We start from the raw sequence: 20,906 nt of genomic DNA, 5'->3' as shown, positions 1-20,906 counted from the left end.
ATGGAAAGATTGGTTTAATCTTAGACTTCATTATATTCTGCATCATTTCCTAAAGTTCATTGTTGTTGATAGGAGTTCTATGATCCATTAAATTTCAGAAAACCTAAGTTAAATCAAGTTCAACAAGTGTCTTGACTTTAGGCTTTCTCACAGTCTCAAATGTGCTAATCTGCATATTAGGTTGATGGCTTGCAGATTTTCCCCAAAGCCAGTAAATTCAAGCGACACTTTCTTCCATAGGACTGTTTTACACAGTGAGCGAGAAGGAACCAGGACTATGGCAGTGGATCTTGGTAACAGTCTGAGGAACAGATCTGACATCTATAGCTCCCTCTCATGGACCAAAGTCCAGAAGCTAGGCCCAAGGCTAGGCCACTTACCCACAATAGAGACACCTGATGGGTTCTCGGAGTTGTTTTTCAGGTTCTTGTCATCCTCAGAATTCTCCTCAGGTGCCAGGTGGCTGTAGGCAGTGAGGAAGCATAGGAAGACCAGTAGGGTGGCCAGGAGCAGGCGGGTGATATCCATCCTGAGAGGCCTGAGTGGGACAGAGAAGGTGATCAGCGGTGAGTAAGCCAGAAGTAATGGCAACAGGATGGACGTTCCTGCTTTCTAGGTGTTCAGATCGTGTTCCACAGGTGACCCCTTTGAGCTAGAGAACCAGCAAGGCTTAAAATAGGGAAGGGGGACTGATGAAAAAAAAAGGAAGAAAAGGAGAGATGGGGAGAGAAAGACAAAGGAGGAAGAAGATTGAGGCAAAGAGAAAAATAATGCATTGTGTTGGTCTCTGCTGTCCAGAGGGCAGAGTAGTACTGTTTCTTCTTCTTTTTTTTTTTTTTTCTTTTTGCACCAGTCATGGGGCCTGAACTCTGGGCCCGAGCACTGTCCCTCAGCTCTTCAGCTCAAGGCTAGCGCTCTACCACTGGAGCCACAGCGCCACTTCTGCTTTTTCTGCTTATGTGGTGCTGAGGAATTGAACCCAGGGCCTCATGCATGAGAGGCAAGCACTCTACCACTGAGCCACCTTCCCAGCCGTACTGTTTCTTTTATGTTTATTTTGCCCCTTAAGACCCCAGGAGATGCTAGGTCTGGGCAGAGCAGTGCCTCTTAGTGGTGGATGTTTTTACTAAAGTGCAGAGAATAAGGCTAATGATACACAGTGAGAGCAATGCAGGGATAAGATAAGCGCAAATATCCTCTCATACACCAGATTCCTCACCCAGAGGGAACTAATGCAGGTGCAGCTTGTGTCAGGAAGATGGATCTTTTGACATGTGCTAATTGGATTGGCTGATTTACTAGTTGGAATGTGAAAGTGACAAATCTCACAGTGGATTTCTTCCTGTGGATTTGATTCAATCATGGTTCAGAAATTCAGCGGTATCTTTGCTTTCTCTTCCTGTGAGATTCCTACCCTTCTGCATGATACTTTTTGATTTTCTCTCTGGTCTTGAAAAAAAAATAATTGAACTGCTTTCCTAAGGTTTTCTCTACCCTCACCATAAATACTATAGGAGAGATGAGAAGAAAACACTTTGCTTATGTGGTTCTGCCCATGCCTGATCTCCATGTACAGAGGCCTGGCCAATTTCCAGTCCCCTGCCCAATCTTTACCTTGTTTAGAATCAAGTTTTCTGCATGTGTGTTTTATTGCAGGAGACTCAATCAGCCTCTACTCTCATTCCAAGCTACTTGAAGGTGGAGGGGCCAGTCCTGACTTTAGAAGTCCATTTTCTACTCTGATTAGCCCTAATGCCAGTTCTGATTCTTTACATCCTCTCATCATTGGGCACTTGCATTCCACCAACTCACAAGGTGAGTTGGTGGAATGTAAATTGGCCTAGGAGTCAGATTCTTATCTTGGTTCAGCATTAAGAAGATGCATGACTGGGCAACACTCTCTTTGTTGGGCTCCAATTTCTTCCTAGGTAAATGAGAAGAGTGAGTTAATCCAGCTCACTTTTTTTTTGTTGTTGTTGTTGCAGTACTAGGGTTTGAACTCAGGGAACTATTCTTGTGGGCAAGCGCCCTATCACTCGAGTCATGACCCTAGCTGTTTGTATCTTTGTTTTGTGTGAGGACAACTCATCTCCTTGTATCCTAAGGTTTATATTTGTTTTTTTTTTTATTTATTCCGGTCGTGGGACCTGAACTCTGGGCCTGGGCGCTGTCCCTCAGCTCTTCAGCTCAAGGCTAGCACTCTATCACTTGAGCCACAGTGCCACTTCCGGCTTTTTTCTTTTTGCTTATGTGGTGCTGAGGAATCGAACCCAGGGCTTTGAGCATGCAAGGCAAGTGCTCTACCACTGAGCCACTTTCCCAGCCCCTGTATCCTAAGGTTTAAAACAACTCCTAAACTCTAAAGTTTCTAGGCTTCTATCTCATTGCTCCTATCAATAATGCTTAATCTACACAAACCTGTATGAGAAAAGTGTGGGAACTGAGGCATAGTTTTTTTTGCTCTATCTTCTGTTCTTCAGATTTATGCTTTTTTATCAAAGCCCCTATCACATTGCTTATGTGTTTGTCTCTTCTAATTGATATAAAAATAAGAGGTCATATTTCTTTTTATTTTTTTGTGCCAGTCCCGGGGTTTGAACTCAGGGCCTGAGCACTGTCTCTGAGTTTCTTTTGTGCAAGGCTAGCACTCTACCACTTGAGCCACAGCAATTCTGGCTTTTTCTGTTTATGTGGTGGAAAGAAATTGAACCAGGACTTCATGCATGCAAGGCAAACACTCTGCCCCTAAGCCACATTCCCAGCCTCAGAGGTCATATTTCTTTCATTTGTTAGGCCTTGATTAGCACAGTAACCAGCCCAGAGCAGTAACAAATTCCACAAATGCTGACTGAATAAATTCAGCTCCTCATCTTTTCTGTTTAAGTATTTTCTGAAAACAAAAAGAAAACTCTATTATTTATATTTTTAGCCCTAGATCTGATCTCCCTTTTTGAACAAAATGTTGTTCTCAGATGTACATTTTGAGTAGGGAGCTTTGATTTCTCAAAGTAACATAATATCAAGTAACATAATGACAAGTAACATAATATCATCCCCAGTGTTACTTCAGACATGACATCTGACTAAAAGTGGTTTAACTAGAGGAAACCTAGACTTCTGGATGGTTTGGAGGAAATGCTTTTTCACTGGATACTTAATATAAAGCCAGCAGTTCTGATTAGACATGGCAGCCATTTCATAACTGGAGGCAGCATTAGTAAAAGGCAAAAGATTTATAGGATCTGAACAGAGACAGGATGATGGAGCTAGGTTAGATGAAGTTGACATGGTAAAAGGCAGAATGGACAAATGACAAAAAAGAACAGTGACCACACAGCACTGGATTAGCCACTTACCTCAAGTCCATTATTCTATATCCCAAATTATCAGATAAGTTAATAAATTTTCCTTTATTGTTTTAAACTAGTATGAATTGAATTTTCTTTTACTCTTAACCCAAGACCTTCTTTTTTTTATTGTTAACAAAGATGCAACTCTATTGAGGAAGTTCCTACTGTGACCAGTAAGGGCCACAGCACAGGATCGGGAGCTGATACTGCGACCCGGAGTGGCCCCCATTCTTTGGTTTTAAAAGGCAAAATCCATGAGGTTGAGCCTGATCACCCTCAGGTGACCAATGGGATCATAACACAAACAAAGGATTGTACAGTCATACCAGACCACACACAGGTGGCCAATAGGCAGAGTTTAACGTAAGCATGTGCAAAAGGCAGTGTTTATGGTAAGCAAGTGGTGTCGCCAGTTGGAGCCAGATTATAACCGATCTGTTTTATCAAGGGTGATTAACCCAAGACCTTCGAAAGGACACCTTTCCTTGTTAACTGCAATAGAGTTACAGGCAATTTAGATCTAAAGTCAGATATTAAGGGAAAAATTGCAGAGTCTCAGATCTTTTCCTCCTCTCCTGCTCCTTCCCCATCCCTTTTTCTCCCCTTTTATCTGCTTTTTTTCTCCTGCCCTTCCCCTTCTTCCTTCTCATCATTTCCAGTGACCTCTGTCCAGTGCCCATCTTCCCAGTAAAAAAAAAAACCAAAAACCCAACTTGGTCTCCATCTTTGACTCTGTTTCCTGATCTGAATATCTTCTTTTAGTTTTTTTTTTTTTTTTTTTGCTTCAAGTAATCTATTTCCCACCCCCTCTTGTTCATGCAGCCCATTTCTCACTGTCCATGGAACAAGTTTCACAATGACTCCATCTCCCTGCTTTTGCTCTTGCTTCACCAACATCATCTGTTCTCTCAACTGCCTTTGGTCACATCTTACCCTTCTTCAGGGTCCCATTCAAATGCTGACTTTAGTACATTTTTAGTACCAGATAAGCCCAAAGAGTGAGTGCTCTACAGAGTTTTCTGAACTCCTCCAACTTTTAAACTTAATACCATATTGTTTAGTACTTCATTGTTCCTGAATTGTTCAGGTGGGTTATTCTTACCTGTTAGACACAGTTCTTTGTATAAAGGAGGTAGAACAGTGCAGCTGAAAGAAATAGGCTCTGTGGTTAGATGTATGTGACTTCATTACTTACAAGTCACATGAGCTATAAGGACAAAAACACCCCTTTACTCCTCTTTGTTCTTCTATGGGCTCTTTGGATCAAATCTAGGGACCTGATTAATGTAAGAACCATTTAATAAGAGAAAAGCATAACAATTTTATTAAATTTTCATGTGCATAATGATCTTCTCAACAGAGTAAAGTCCAAAGAAATGCCCACATAATGATGTTTTTATATTCTTTACACAAAGAAATAGTAAATTTTGGAAGTAATGACAGGATAGATGACTAACTGAATTAGCAAGTCCATTCTAAGGAATGTTACTAAGAGATATATGAGTGAGGCATGTAGATTGGAGTGAAGGATAAAGGTTACTTCATGGTTGGCTTGTTTAGGTTCACTGGAGCCCTATACAGTCTGTGGTGACTAGGTTATTTTATGGTCTGTGAAGGATCTTCCTTCCCAAAGAATCTTTATGGCTTCATGTGCATAGAAAAAAAGAAATTTGGAAGTGGCGCTGTGGCTCAAGCGGTAGAGTGCTCGCCTTGAGCTGAAGAGTGCAGGGACAGTGCCCAAGCCCAGAGTTCAAGCCCTATGACCAACCAAAATAAATAAAGAAATAAAATAGAGAAATTTTACCCTTCACAAGGGCAAATGGCCCTTTACAGTTTGCCATGTGATGTCAACTAGAAATAATCAATGAGCAAATTTGTCTATTTTGAGATAATATGTCTTCACATCTTTCAAGAGCAAATAATTTAGCCACTTTGAGCTTTAGTTACTTCCTCTATGAATAGGGACAGCATAATATTCATTGTATAGGGTAGTCTGTGGGTTAAAACAGGTCTAAGACTCAGTGAAGTGTGTGATGTAAGTATGTTACTTATATTAATTATAATGTAACTATGATTTTTTTCTCTTAAACTTTTCTTTTGGTTGATCATGGGGCTTGAACTTTGGGCCTGGTGCTGTCCCTCAGCTCTTCAGCTCTAGGCTAGCGCTCTACCACTTGAGCCACAGCACCACTTCTGGATTTTTTTCTGCTTATGTGGTGCTGAGGACTCAAACCCAGGGCCTTATGTATGCAAAATATATTTCCTTAAGCTAGGCATAGTATATTTATATATACATAAATGTACATACATTTATATATACAACATAAAAACATAAATCCACAAAGCATTAAATATTTGCTCTCTAGCAATACAGAAAACCTTTGCCAATCTCTGTCTAGATTGTAAGACTTGTGAGGAATAAGGGCAAGCACATATTTGCTCTATCAGTATCTATTAATGGAGGGAATGTTTCTTTGAGTAAAGATACTGATGACTCTAATTTAATAAAAGGCTGGTGCGATCTGGGAAAGGTTACCTGTGCCACTACCTAACAATAGTATTTCTCATTAATTTACCAATTTTCAGATTCACATTAATAGAGGGATAGGTCTTTTGTTTTTTGGTTTTGTGTGGGGTTTTTTTGTTTTTTTGTTTTTTGGTCAGTCCTGGGTCTTGAACTTAGGGCCTGGGCACTATCCCTGAGCTCTTTTGCTCAAGGCTAGCACTCTACCACTTTAAGCTACGTGCCACTTCTGTTTGTTTTTTTTTTTTTTTCAGTTGTGGGGCTTGAACTCTGGGCCTGGGTGCTGTCCCTCAGCTCTTCAGCTCAAGGAGAACACTCTACCACTTGAGCTACAGAGCCACTTTCGGTTTTTTGGTGGTTTATTGGAGATGAGAGTTTCACAGACTTTCCTGCCCATGCTGGCTTTGAACTGCGATCCTCAGATCTCAGCCACCTGAGTAGCTAGGATTACAGGTGTGAGCCACCAGCGCCTGGCTTAGATCTTAATTTCTTTTTAGCATGGTGAATCTAAATTATCCAGAAATTTTATATTTAACTTTGATATTTCTAATTGTTGCTAAAGAAACCATTTTATCAACTAGTAAAGCTCTGACATCAATAGGTGTTAGTTAGAAGGATGAATTAGAAATAAATTAATTGGTAGATGTATGGTAGAATATGCTGGGAAAATGGGGGAGAATGGAAAAGGAATAGGCTGGACTTGATTGTCAACAGGCAAGGACTGTTTATTGAGGAACAGTGAAGGGTACAGACCTTCCTGTGGGTTTGGCGGTTGTATGAGAGAGTTGGGACAGGAGCTTGGTTTTTATATGAGGTCTGAGCAAGGAGGCAGAGGTTAATGAAAAAGCCACCAGGTCAAGGGAGGTGGGGAGCTTTTCAGTTGGGCCCATGAAGGAATGTTTACAGTCAGGCTTAGATAGATTGCCCTGCTGGAGTCAGACGGTCTGCACTTGTCTTTGGTGGGTGGCCTGGCATCTGTGTGCACCTGGGGAAACAGGGTTGGAGTCAATCCTTCATATTCCATCTTTGGATACATAGAAAGAATGGGCCTCGGGTCTGGGAAGGTGGCTCAGTGGTAGAGTGCTTGCCTTGCATGCATGAGGCCCTGGGTTCGATTCCTCAGCACCACATAAGCAAAAAGAAAAAAGCTGAAAGTGGCATTGTGGCTCAAGTGGTAGAGCGCTAGCCTTGAGCTGAAGAGCTGAGGGACAGCACCCAGGCCCAGAGTTCAGGCCCCAAGACCGGACCCCCACCCCTCCCTGCCAAAAAAAAAGAAAGAATGAATGGGCCTAGAGGCAAGTCCTTCATATAGGGTCTTTGGATACATAAAAAGAATTGGGCTGAGAAGGGAGCAACATATTGTTATAACGAGAACAAAGCAGATTCCCATCAGAATGGGTAGCTTGTTAAAGCAAGATACAAGGACAATATGTATAGAGTTGGATGCTTGCTTTTGCTCATTGGCTGGTGCTCTACAACTGAAGCCAACGCCTCCAGCTCTAGAGGTCATGTATAGGTGGCCAAAATCCACATATATCACTTGCTATGGATACCTAATAATTCAGGAAGATTACTGTGCCAACAGACCAGCCATAGGTCTAGTATAAACACTGACCACTGCACAATGGGCAGGGAGGTGACCTCACCAGGTCAAATTCTCAGACTAACTCTGAATGGTACTAAGGACTGCTCTCAGGACTTGCATATGCTAGGCAAATGCTGTACCATTTCAGCTATACCTCTAGATCTTTTTGGTTTGTTTTGTATTTTATATTTGAAATAGGGTAATACTAATTTTGCCTGAGCTCCCTCAAACTCAGGGTCATTTTGGCTCCAGCTCCTGAGTAGCTGGGATTACAGGTGTGTACCACCATGCCTTGCTCTGAGAGTTAAAATTTTAAACTATTCAGAATAAACAGGATAAATAAGGGCTGGGGCTGGGAAAGTGGCTCAGTAGTAGAATGCTTGCCTCGTATGCATTGAGGCTCTGGGTTTGATCCCTAAGCACCACAGAAACAGAAAAACCCAGAAGTGGTGCTGTGGCTCAAGTGGTAGAGCACTAGCCGTGAGCAAAAGAAGCTCAGGGACAGTGCTCAGATCCTGAGTTCAAGTCCCAGAACTGCCAAAAAAAAAAAGACTGAATTTATTCCTGTCAGTTCAGGATGGACTGTGTTGCCAAATGACTTAAGATAATGTCAAGATTTTGCTGTCAAAGGAGTTACCAAAGGCGTGTTGAGGGATGATGAGGGCTTACAGTTTTCAGTGTTTTGGAATTTCCCATTACAAGTAAAAGTTTAAGGACCTATAGAAGACCTTGTTGTTGGTAGAACTCAACAGGACAAAAACACTGAAAGCCACTACTACCTACGCAACCATGTTTCTCAAAGGTAATTTGTTCTTCTACTTTGTAGTAGTGAAGACTATTCTTTGATCTATTATATTCCTGATGACAATTCTTCCTTTTAAACTCATCTGCTTTAAGTTACCACTTAGGACTTAAGATGAATTTCTTTTCAGCATGCTGGATATAAATAATCCAGAAAGTGGAGTTGAATCACCTGGATGACAGCATTTAAATAGCTTTGTGATCCACAGCTTTCTCATTTGTAAAATTAAGGGCTAGGAGTGCAGAGTAGGAGGCACAGAACAGAAACTTAGGAAAGATTTTTTTTTCTGGTGGTACTAAGGTTTTGAATTCAGGGCTTCACTTGGTATTTAGGTACTCTACCACTTGAACCCCCTAAGCCAAGGTTTATTTAATGAATGAAAGAACTGAATGACTATTCTAGACTAAAGTTCTATGAATCCTGTCTTAGTCCATACAGGCTGTTGTAACAAGACTATAGAATGGGTGCCTATAGTCTCAGATTTCTATTGCTTAGTGACCGAGCAACAGAAATTTATTTCTCAGTCTAGGAAGTCCATGGTCTGAGTGCAATACATTCAATGACTAGCTAGGGCCCTCTTCCGCAACGCCGGTTATTTTTTCATTCTCACCCCACAAGGGAGAAGGGGTCTCCTTTGGGTTTCTTTGATAAGGGCCTTCCCATATAACTTCATTCAAAAGGGCTTTTGCTACTTCTCAAGGGTCTACATCATAATACCATAACTTTGGGGTAAGGATTTCAACATACGAATTTGGGAGGCCATAAATATTCAGGTCATAGCAATTTCCTGATTTCTGATTTTGATGTTGCCATTCTTATTCCTTTGGGGCAGGTTAAACAGTTACACAAAGATTTTTTTTGGCGGAGAGTGATGGTCCATATCTGTAAACCAAAATGACTTGACTGGCTGGGAATGTGGCTCAGTGGTAGAGTGCTTGCCTAGCATTCATGAAGACCAGGGTTTGATTCCTCAGTACCAAATAAACAGAAAAAGTTGGAAGTGGCGTTGTGGCTCACATTGGTAGTGTGCTAGCCTTGAGCAAAAAAGAAGCTCAGGGACAGTGCCCAGGCCTGAGTTCAAGCCCCAGGACTGGCAAACAAACAAACATACAAAAAAGACTTGACTGGGCTGGGAAGGTGGCTCAGTGGTAGAGCGCGTGCCTTGCATGCCTGAGGCCCTGGGTTTGATTCCTCAGCACCACATAAGCAAAAAGAAAAAAGCCGGAAGTGGCGCTGTGGCTCAAGTGGTAGAGCGCTAGCCTTGAGCTGAAGAGCTGAGGGACAGTGCCCAGGCCCAGAGTTCAGGCCCCACAACCGGACCAAAAAAAAGAAAAAAAAAAGACTTACTTAGAAAGAGGAGATAGGAGGCTCGAAGTCTGAGGTTAGACCCAGACAAAAAACAATTCATTTAAAAAATAAGCCCGTACATTCATTTTGCTGGGTGCCAGTGGCTCACGCCTGTAATCCTAGCTACTCAGGAGGCTGAGATCTGAGGATCGTGGTTCAAAGCCAGCCCGGGCAGGAAAGTCCATGAAACTCTTATCTCCAATAAACCACCAGAAAACCAGTAGTGTTGCTGTAGCTCACGTGGTAGAGCACTCACCTTGAGCTGAAGAGCTGAGGGACAGCACCCAGGCCCAGAGTTCAATCCCCATGACTGACAAAATAAATAAATAAATAAAAATAAAAATAAAAATCATCACCATAAGCTGCGTTTTTATGCTGACTGTATAGAAAGAGGAAGCAGAGCAAACCTATCCCATATAACATCTCAGCCTAAGCCCTGTGCCTTGTCTGTGTTGTAGATGAGGAGACATGGGATAGAGAAATAAAAAAGAGAGAAGATGGTACAGAGTGTAACTTTGACTAGAAGATGTGTGAGAAGGGTTCATTCATGCAAATAAACACTAAAAAATTAAAGAAAAACAGAGTGGGATACTTGGGGTATAGTTTAAGTAGTAGAGGGCTTACCCAGCAAGCACAAGGCCCTGAGTTCAAATCCCAGTGTTATAGCACTGAAAAAACACAAAAGATATATTGAGCCATTTCTGTGTACAAAATAAAACTGAGGGATTTACAAATGCATGAGTGTGACTGAATCTGACTTAGCCCTGAACACAAAAGCACAAGGAGTCATGGCTGAATGCAATTGGTTTATGTACCCCAGGAGTCTTATTAATTAAAGTGTGGCTATATGTGGGTATATAAATGCATGTATCCATGCTAATGTGTAAGGCTCTGACTGAGGGAATATGAGACAGCAGTATCCAGTATCTTTTTGGTGTTGATCCTGGGGTGTGAACTCAGGGTCCAGGCACTGTCCCTGAGCTGGTTTTTTTTTTTTTTTGTCTCAAGGTTAGTGCTCTACCTACCACCTGAGCCACAACCTACATTTTGGAAGTGAAGTCTCATGGACTTTCCTGCCCTGGTTGGCTTTGAACCATGATCCCCAGATCTCAGTCTCCTCAGTGGATAGGACTACAGGCATGAGCCACCAGCACCGGGAAGCTAACTAATTTAGATGAAGGTATGGCAAGAGTAAAGAAAAGGAGGGCAGCAGAATGTTGTTGAAGTTAGTGAACAGTGTCAAGTGCTGACTATGTTTGGTGTTAATAAGGTGCAGTCCTGAGAGGCCACCCTGGGTTTTTTTTAGTGCCACCAAGTGAGGACAGAAGGGCTTTGGGGCACTCAGCAAGCTGGCATTGGAGGTGATGGAGCTTAGTTAGTAATAGTTGCTTCCACTAGCCCTGTCAAGCAGGGATCTGAGGATGTGGTGAAACTTACTCATCTATGTCTGTAGGGAAGAGTGGATGAAAGCCAAGAAATGTTTAGTTGGGGCCCAGCAGGGAAGAACAGCTCCTGATACTTCAGGAGACTCAGATAAGTTAGTGGCTATAGAAGCAAGCTCACTTCTACTTAGTCTTGTGGAACAAAGCATATAATTAAGAAGAAAGGGAAAAGATAGAGTTCTTAACTTTGACAATACAAAACTTAATGAACACATGAGTTTTCAGGGGAGGCCTTGAGCTTTCTCTGGATCCTTAAGGATGTCTCTGGCCACTAAAACACTTTAACCCTTTCACCTTTGCATCAGAGCTAAAATGAAAACATCTGGTTGTATATTATGTTCCTATAGCCCAAGTGTGGTTCATTCAGAATTACAGACATGTGAGGACAGGAGTATTGTTGCTTTTCTTTTGTGTAAGCAATAGTTCAGTTAGGAGGGCCATGACATTCTAGACCAGTACTGTTTAGGATATAATGAACAAATATAATATTGAAGCAAATTAGAGAATATAAACATCATGATCCTATTTTGTGCACAAATCTTAAAATATCCTCAAATACATGTGTGCTTGCTTATGCAAAGGAAAATGCTGGGAGGAGATCTATGAACATTTTAATAGCGACTGTCCTTTAAAGAATGGAATTGAGGGGAATGAAATAGAAACATGCACTTTTCATATTATATCTGTGACATCTGATTTTTGTTTAAGTAAGCATGCCACTGCTTTATAACAGAAAACAAGGACTTATAGAAATAAAATACCAGATGTAATTTGACATATACTTGAAGGGCACAAAAACTGATTTATAGTCATTTGATTTGTGACAATGATGCTAGGAATTTATGGGACTTTTTCACAGTAAAAAATTATTTATGAAAATCTTAAGCAGTACAAAACAGAAGTTCTATTTAAGCAAATAGATCAAGGAACATATAATGCAAAGTAACTATTGTCCTTTCTGAAAGACAAAAGTTATCTGGGTGCTGGTGGCTCATGCCTGTAATCCTAGCTACTCAGGAGGCTGAGATCTGAGGATCACAGTTCGAAGTCAGCCCAGACAGGAAAGTCCCTGAGACTCTTATTTTCAATTAACCACCAGAAACCTGGGAGTGGTGCTGTGGCACAAATGCTAGTCTTGAGCAAAAAGAGCTCAGGGATAGCACCTAGACCCCATGTTCAAGCCCCACGACCAACAAAAAATAAAACAAAACAAAATAAAATAAAATAATTTGACAAATTCCAATCTCCAATAAGAAACCAACATTTGATCTTAGAGCATTTGTCTCATTCCTTCAACTATGAACCACATATGAAAGTATTTTTTTTTTGTTGGTCGTGGGCTTGAACTCTGGGCCTGGGTGCTGTCCCTCAGCTCTTCAGCTCAAGGCAAGCTCTATTCCACTTGAGCCACACCGCCACTTCTGGTTTTCTAGTGGTTTGTTGGAGACAAGAATTTCCTGGACTTTCCTGCCCAGGCTGGCTTTGAATGGCAGGCATGAGCCACTGACACCGGTACATGAAGGTAATTTAAAGAAAATATTTATCTGAATGAATATATAAACAGAGTTGGCCTCCACAAGAAAACTTTCATCAGCCTTGTCTACAAGACAAGAGTAATGGAAGAAACCTTCTCATTCCTAGCTCCCAGGCTGAAAATTATAGGCAAGCTATGTACTTATCTGGGCCTGTGAAAAATGAAGAATTTTGGGCTGGACACATAGCTCAGCAGTAGAGCACTTGCCTAGCATGCCTAAAGTACTGGATTTAATTCCTTGAGCTGCCAACGTTGTGTCTGTATGTGTACATGCTTGTGCTTTTTTTTTTGGTCAGTCCTGGGGCTTGAATTCTGGGCCTGGGTGCTGTCCCTCAGCTTTTCAGCTCAAAACAAGCACTCTACCACTTGAGCCACAGTGCCACTTCTTGTTTTCTGGTAGTTAATTGGAGATGAGTCTCATGGACTTTCCTGCCTGGACTGGCTTTGAACTGTGTTTCTCAGATCTCAGCCTCCTGAGTAGCTAAGATTACAGGAATGAACCACCAGCGCCTGGTGCTTGCTTTTTTTGGGGGTGGGGGGGCTTGAATTCAGGACTTCTCACTCTCAATTAGCTATTTCACTCAAGGCTAGTGCTTTCACACTTGAGACATACTGCTACCTCTGGCCTTTTGTGCATTAAGTAGAGATAAGAGTTTTCTGTGGCTCAAATCTCAATCTTCAGATTTCAGCCTCCCAATAACTAAGATTGTAGGTATGAGATTGTAGTGCCTGGCTAGACTATTTTTTAAAGCTAATTCCAGATAGTGTTAAGATATCATTAATCAAAGACTGGGGCCCATTAATCGTGGCTTAAAGGCCTTACATGACTGCACAAGTTACACACCCATGAAGTTATTAGACTTGCTTACAAGACTGAGAAAGCCAACACTGATGTGTCATGGTAGCAAGGAAGAAATTTATAGATTGGTGAAGCATTAAATTATATTGAGGGGGGCTGGGAAGGTGGCTCAGTGGTAGGTGGCTCAGCACTTGCCTTGCATGCATGAGACCCTGGGTTCAATTTCTCAGCACCACATAAGAAAAAAGAAAAAAGCCGGAAGTGGCGCTGTGGCTGAAGTGGTAGAGTGGTAGCCTTGAGCTTAAGAACTAAGGGACAGCGCCCAGGCCCAGAGTTCAGGCCCTACGACCGGACCCCCCCAAAAAAAAATTATATTGAAGAAAGTTTAAACTATAATCAGCTAAACAGTATCAGACATCTCTGTGGAACAAAGGACAAAGAATGGACCAGCATCTGGAAATCTGGCTCTAGATCCAGCCCTGCCATACTCTACAACTTCTGGCACATGATTTCCCTCTGTGAGTTTTTCTTTGCCTATTAGATTTTTAAATTCACTTCTAAATTCACTGACTTGCTGTGTTCTAAAAAGATTAGCAGTGCCACATCGTCTGTTGAATATTCCTTTTGACAGTAAGATATTGCTCTTTGAGAGTAAGTTTGATTTCTGCAAATAAACAATGACTATTTAGACAAGTCTGGTGAGAATAGTAATGTTTTCGGTAACAGAAAAAATTAGATGTGGCCTGAATCATGAGATTTTAGTTTAAAAATGACTTTAATGTTGACATAACCATTATTGTGAGAATCAGTTGAGTATTGTAAAAGAAGTTGTAAGCTTGAAAGACCATAAATTCATCCTAATGCTGCAAGTTGCTTAAATATCTTTGAGTGGCTCAAGTCTGTAATCCCAGCTACTTGAGAGGCAGAGATGGAGTAATTGCAGTTTGAGGCCAGTGTAGAAGAAAAAAAGTCATGACACTCCATCTCAACCAATGGCTTGGATACTGGGCACTACCCTGTTATCCGCAGATGCATGGGGAAGCATAAGCAGCACAGGCTAGCTGGGAGAGTGAAGCAAAAAAGGACTGAGAACATGGATCAAGTATAGAATGCTTGCTGGATGAGGGCAAGGACCTGAATTCAATCCCTACCATTAAAAAAAAAGAAAAACTCTTTTAATTTCAGACATGACTTCAGGGGCAATTTAAAACTTGTATAAGAAAGAATATCATATAACAATCACAACTTAAAAAAAAAGAATCACGCCTTTTATATTGAGATGAAAACTTGTTTGGGGGACCAGATAAGTATCCTCCCCACACATCAAGAAGTAACCAAATATTCAGCCCCAAAGTAGGGATAATTTAAATTATTCTTTTCTAGAAAACAGAAAGGACTGCCCTGGTGGACTATAATTCTAGCTACTCAGAAGGCTAAGATCTGAGAATCATGGTTTGAAGCCAGCCCAGGTAGAAAAATCTATGTGTCTCTCATTTCCATTTAACCAGAAAAATAATGCCAGAAGTGAAGGTGTGGCTCAAGTGGTAGAGCACCAGCTAGGCATGAATGAAAAGAGCCAAGTGTGAGGGAGCTTGAAGCCTTGATTTCAAGCCATGTACCACACAAAAGAAAAAAACCCGAAGTACTTAGGAGAGAAATATATAAAATATTAAAGTTAATAAACTTTAGAACTAAAGAGCAGTGAATAAAGCAAGGAGAAGAGGAAAATAGGGAGGACAAAACTAAGTATAGAAGAAAAGACAATGAATTAGAAAAGTGAAGGGATTGGAATTGGGTGGTAAAGAGAACTTCAAGTATTTATAATTTTTCAAATAAAAAAAGATGAGGCAAATATTATAATGAGGACAATGCCTGGTCACAGTTCCATGAAATTTTCTATATTTAAACATCACAATATTACAAAAAGAAAAGAAAATTATAAACTCTGAACTGTTTCTGTTTCTGGCAGATCAAGGATCTTTGAAATGTTAGGGGGATTCAGAACTCTTAGACTTTTAGACTTCCTAAGAGTAGAGTAACTATTTAGATCCTAGCCAAGGTGGAGGTTCTGAGTCTATCCTAAGATGATTTTTTTTTTCTCACAGACTTTCCTGCCTGGGCTGACTTTGAATGTGATCCTCAGATCTCAGGCTCCTTAATAACTAGGATTACAGGTGTGAGCCACCAGCACCAGGCTTGGGCTCTTATCTTCTGCCAGACAAGAGAGAGCCCTTGGGCTGGGAAGGTGGCTCAGTGGTAGAGCGCTTGCCTTGCATGCATGAGGCCCTGGGTTCCATTCCTCAGCACCATATAAGCAGAAAAAGCCAGACGTGGAGCTGTGGCTCAAGGAGAGCACTAGCCTTGAGCAAAAGAGCTGAGGGACAGTGCTCAGGCCCAGAGTTCAGGTCCCATGACCGACCAAAAAAAAAAAAAAAGAGGGAACCCTTTCCCTGGTGGCTGTAAAGAATAGAAGTAACTGCCTTTCTTGACACTTCTATAGAAAGCCAGTTGTACTTCATGTTGTTCCAAATCCCTATATTTAATGATTTAGGCCACAGAAATCCAAGATCAATAATGTCTTCAGTTAATGCTATTCTTCAGAGAACTCTCTGATGGTCTCAGTTCTGTGGTGAATGGAAATAAGCTACAGAATGAAATTTAAACCACACTTGGTTTCCAAATATCTTCCCATAAATTAAAAATTCTATAGTATGTCTAATGGACCTCTAAGATTAACAGTGTAAATGATGACAGACATGATTAAGCTAGCAAGAAGCTGAGGCATGGCGTTGGAAGGACTGGACAGAGAATGCAAAGGAGAAGAAGGAACTGATGGAAAGGGCCCGGAGAAGCACTGGTTGTAGTTTTGGCTCACTTCTCAAGACTTTTTCCTTTATGAGTAGGTCTAAAAGGCACTTCAGGGACTGAGTCCAACATTCTGAGGGATCTTTTAATCAGCCTCAGCCATGACTAACAGGAAAACATTAAAAAGACAAGGCCAACAGGGCATGAGGAATTCATCAGCATCTGAAGTTATTAGTTCTTGTTCTGTCTTTGGTTAGCCAAGTCCCAGAGGTTCAAAATCCTTGCTGAACCAGTAACCAACAACTTTTAACTACCATAAGTTGAGCCACCTCACTGCTGCATGGACAAATGAGTGTCACCTGAATTGACATTCTTGTCTCCATTCTGTCCTGTTTTATCCATTTCCCACATAGTTCTTTTTTTTTCTCCCCCCTGAAACAGTTCAAATCACATTACCCTCTGCTGAAAACCTTTAATAGCTTTCTGTTGTTCTTTTTTTTTTTTTTTTGCCAGTCATGGACCTGAACTCTGGGCCTGGGCACTGTCCCTCAGCTCTTCAGCTCAAGGCTAGCGCTCTACCACTTGAGCCACAGTGCCACTTCCGGCTTTTTTCCTTTTTGCTTATGTGGTGCTGAGGAATTGAACCCAGGGCCTTATGCATGCAAGGCAAGCACTCTACCACTGAGCCACCTTCCCAGTCCCTGGATATGATATTCTATATATACTATTTAATTGTGGGCAGGAGCAGGAAGGGAAAATAGGTAACTCCTATGTACAACACTTTAATAATAACAATAAAATTATATTAAAAATCAGATTGGATCTTTGCCTTTTGTTCAGGTTTAGTTTATGTAAGTATTCCTTATATAAGTGCTAGGACATGCTCAGGACTCTGGTTTTTCTTAATATATTTGTTCTTGTTTTAGACCAAGAAGAATAAAAGATTATCAAATTGTAGATAATAGTGTCTGCCTCTGGTGGAGCCATAATATGGAGCTTTATTTTATTTTAGTTTTTGGGTCCGGTCATGGGGCCTGCACTCTGGGCCTGGGCACTGTCCCTCAGCTCTTCAGCTCAAGGCTAGCACTCTACCACTTGAGCCATAGTGTCACTTCCAGCTTTTTTCTTTTTTGCTTATGTGGTGCTGAGGAATTGAACCCAGAGCCTCATGCATACAAGGCAAGCGCTCTACCACTGAGCCACCTTCCCAGCCCAATATGGAGCTTTAGAAGTGGAGAAAAGCTTCAGGATTATCTTAGCCAATGATGACTAATTTGTCTATAGTAAAAAGCATCGATTTTTAGTCTAGAGCTTGATGAATCTTTTTTTTTTGGGGGGGGGCTGGTCCTATGGCTTGAACTCAGGGTATGAGCTCTGTCCCTGAACCTCTCTGTGCTCAAGGTTAGTGCTCTACCACTTGAGCCACAGCACCACTTCTGGCTGAGTAGTTTATTGGAGATAAGAGTCTCCCAGACTTTCCTACCCAGGCTGGCTTTGTACTGTGGTCCACATATTTCAGCCACCTGAGAAGCTAGGATTATAGGCATGAGCTGCTGGCACCTGACTTGATAAAGCTTACACACACACACAGACACACACACACACACTGACACACACACACTTACACACATACAGACACATAGATATAGACAGACAGACAGACAGACAGACACACACACACACACACACACACACACACACACATACGCCAGATATTATCTTTTTTTGGAGGAGGGGGCTTGAACTCTGGGCTTGGGCATTATCCCTTCACTCTTCAGCTCAGGGCCAGTGCTCTACTGCTTGAGCCACAGCGCCACTTCTGGTTTTCTAGTGGTTACTTGGAGATAAGAGTCTCATGGACTTCTCTGCCTGGGCTGGCTTTGAACCATGATCCTCAGATCTCATCTTCCTGAGTAGCTAGGATTACAGGCATGAGCCACCAGCACCAGTCAAAACAAACACTTTTAAAGGAAAAGGGGGATTTGTAATAAACAGAATTTTGCTCATCTATTTGGATGCTAATCAATGTGAAATGAAATTAATGCTATTCAGGCAGACTATTTCCCCAAACATAACAATCACCAGAACTCATCCGCAACGCTACAAGCAACTTTCTGAAGACACCAAAATTAAACACTAAAATGCGGCTGGGTTGAGGCAGAATACGTCTTTCTTAGAATAATTTATTATTTTCTTTTGAATGCTAAGAACTAGAAAAAGCAGGGTAAAGAAGAATGAAAAGCAACTTGTTTGATTTTTTTTTTTACTGCCTTTCTTTTGCTAACCTCCTCTTAACTACTCTATATTTGAAAGGTTAGAATCAAATCTGAATCCAATCTGGCTAACTTTCCAAGAAGTGAGGAATAATCAAGAATTCTTTTCTCATTCTGGAAGCAGATAGATTCAAGTATTCAGATTCAAGTTTTCAACTGAATCCATCTGCTGCTTGTAAAAGAGCGAAGAACAAGGGATCATTTTTTTTCCCCTACTGTGCAGCAGAGGAGGTTTGCTGCTCATTTGTTTGGAATCTCACACACAAACAAGAAAACAGTCAGTGATACTACAAACATATTTTCAAACTCCCACTCCATCTCACTGGCAGGAAGATTCTTGCAGATCTACCTTGGGAACAACTGAAGAGCAGTATTAGGCAGACCAGAAGAGCAGGTTTTTACAAAAGAAATAAAATTAGTAAAAGATAACCTTTACAGCCTAGGTTGTCTGAAGCATAACCTTCAAGAACAATAGAGAATCTCTAAAGGCAGCAGAAGAAAAGAAAATTGTTTCTACTTACAGTGCAAGTGACTATGCCTTAATCAGCCTAAGAGAAGTCAGAGTAGAGTGTCCTCTCTCTGTTCTTGGGCGCAGAGAGGCAGGGAGTGCAGCTGAGGGATACTTTAAAGACCCAGGAACCCCACCTTACCCCCTTTGTTTTCAGCCAAGCAAAAACTGACTATTCATACAGTGGCCACAAGTTTTGTGGTCTGGTCTTCCTATATTTCTCCCAGTCTTTGGAATTGAAATTGATGTTGACATTGAGGTTGGAAGGGGTGGAAGCAAAGTGGTTGTACTTCATAGGCAGATTTTAATGAGAATTTAATTCAGAATCAACCTCAGGAGACAGAATGAAACTCAGACCTAGTAAGTTATCTTGAAAAACAAATCCTGCCTAGCCTGCAAAACAAAATAACCGCAACAAAAACAAATCCTGTACAAGGAGGGTTCAATTCAACTTCTTTTAGAAATTCTGGATGGGCTAAGGAAGAGTTGGTAGAGAACTTACACCAAATAGATAGGTAGATTGCTGTGGCCTGGCCGGCCTTGTTAGTAAAATCTCCTTGGGGACTTCCATTATTGGTCTTATAATTTTCAAATTTCAGTGTAATTTTTCACTAATTTCAAGGAGCTGCATTTCCACTGACTCTGTAAATGATTAGGCTGTGGCTCTCTTCCTTAATCACTTGGTTTTTACTTGAATCAGCTAGAATTTATAAGACCCCAGGGTGATGTGAATCTTAGAGGCCTTGCAGAAAGTTAGTTTAATGAAGGGCACTACAGAAAGCATTGTCTGTTTTTGTGGGAATAGAGTGAAATGGTGGGATGGGGGTGACACAATCCTGCATTAATTTATCCTGGTCTGGGGACCAAATTCTTTTTGGTGATTTGTAGGAACAAGAACAACTAAAAGCGATGTGAGTAAAGAGACCTGGATTCTAGGTCACTTTTTCTTTGTGATCTTGGGCAAGTTATATCAACTGTCTGAACCCCACAATTTCATTTACTTAGCACACTGGGAAAATAGGATCAAATGAAGCATTTATAGCCGGGCGCTGGTGGCTCATACCTATAATCCTAGCTACTCAGGAGGCTGAGATCTGAGGATCACAGTTCAAAACCAGCCTGGGCAGGAAAGTCCGTGAAACTCTTATCTCCAATAAACAACCAGAAAACAGGAAGTGGTGCTGTAGCTCAATTGATAGAGCGCTAGCCTTGAGCTGAAGAGCTGAGGGACAGCTCGAAGGCCCAGAGTTCAAGCCCCAAGACTGACCCCCCCCCAAAAAAAAAAACCCAAAAACAAACCCTGAAGCACTCCATAAATGTAGATGTTTTCTAAATTTTTACTATTTATTTATTTATTCATTATCAGTCGTGGGCGCTGCCCCTGAGCTCTTTTCTATAAGTCTAGCACTCTACTACTTTGAGCCGCATCTCCATTTCTGGTTTTTGAGCAGTAAATTGGAGGTAAGAGTCTCATGGGTACCTTTCTGCCTGGGCTGGCTTTGAATCATGATACTCAGATCTCAGCCTCTTGAGTAGCTAGGATTAAGGCATGAGTTACCAGTGCCTGGCTTTGTTTGCTAAATTTTAACTCATCATATGACTCAAGAAACAAGTTATTTGGCTCAACAATTTGAATGGGGTTGAGAGAAAAGGAAGCAACATCTTAAGTCATATAGACATTAGATAAACTGATGAGAGTTGATATCAGTAGAGTTAAGTGGAAAAGAAGAAAAAAGGAGAAAAAGAAGCAGAAAAGAATTTAGATTTCTAGAGAAAGTCTTATCTTAGGTGCTGATTTTAATCTTAAGATATAATAATATAAAATATGATACTATAAGGAATACAAGTCTACAATAAGAAATTCATTTCTTGCCAGGCACTGGTGGCTCATGCCTGTAATCCTAGCTACTCTGGAGGGTGAGATCTGAGGATCATGG

General features: G+C 41.3%; 1 protein-coding gene across 1 annotated transcript in view; it reads right to left on the bottom strand.

Annotated features, from left to right (window-relative positions):
• Positions 1 to 20,906, bottom strand: part of Asip (agouti signaling protein) — a 171,913-nt gene that overhangs the window by 4,012 nt on the left and 146,995 nt on the right. The window contains exon 3 of the mRNA XM_013010688.1: positions 381 to 538. Coding sequence (XP_012866142.1) covers positions 381 to 528 — 148 coding nt within the window. The 5' untranslated portion in view covers positions 529 to 538. The remainder of the gene's footprint in view (positions 1 to 380; positions 539 to 20,906) is intronic.

This window comes from Dipodomys ordii, unplaced genomic scaffold (assembly GCF_000151885.1).
Source record: "Dipodomys ordii isolate 6190 unplaced genomic scaffold, Dord_2.0 Scaffold13, whole genome shotgun sequence".
Taxonomy (NCBI): Eukaryota; Metazoa; Chordata; class Mammalia; order Rodentia; family Heteromyidae; genus Dipodomys; species Dipodomys ordii.
Note: the sequence above shows the minus strand (reverse complement) of the source record. Positions and strands in the feature narration are given on the sequence as shown.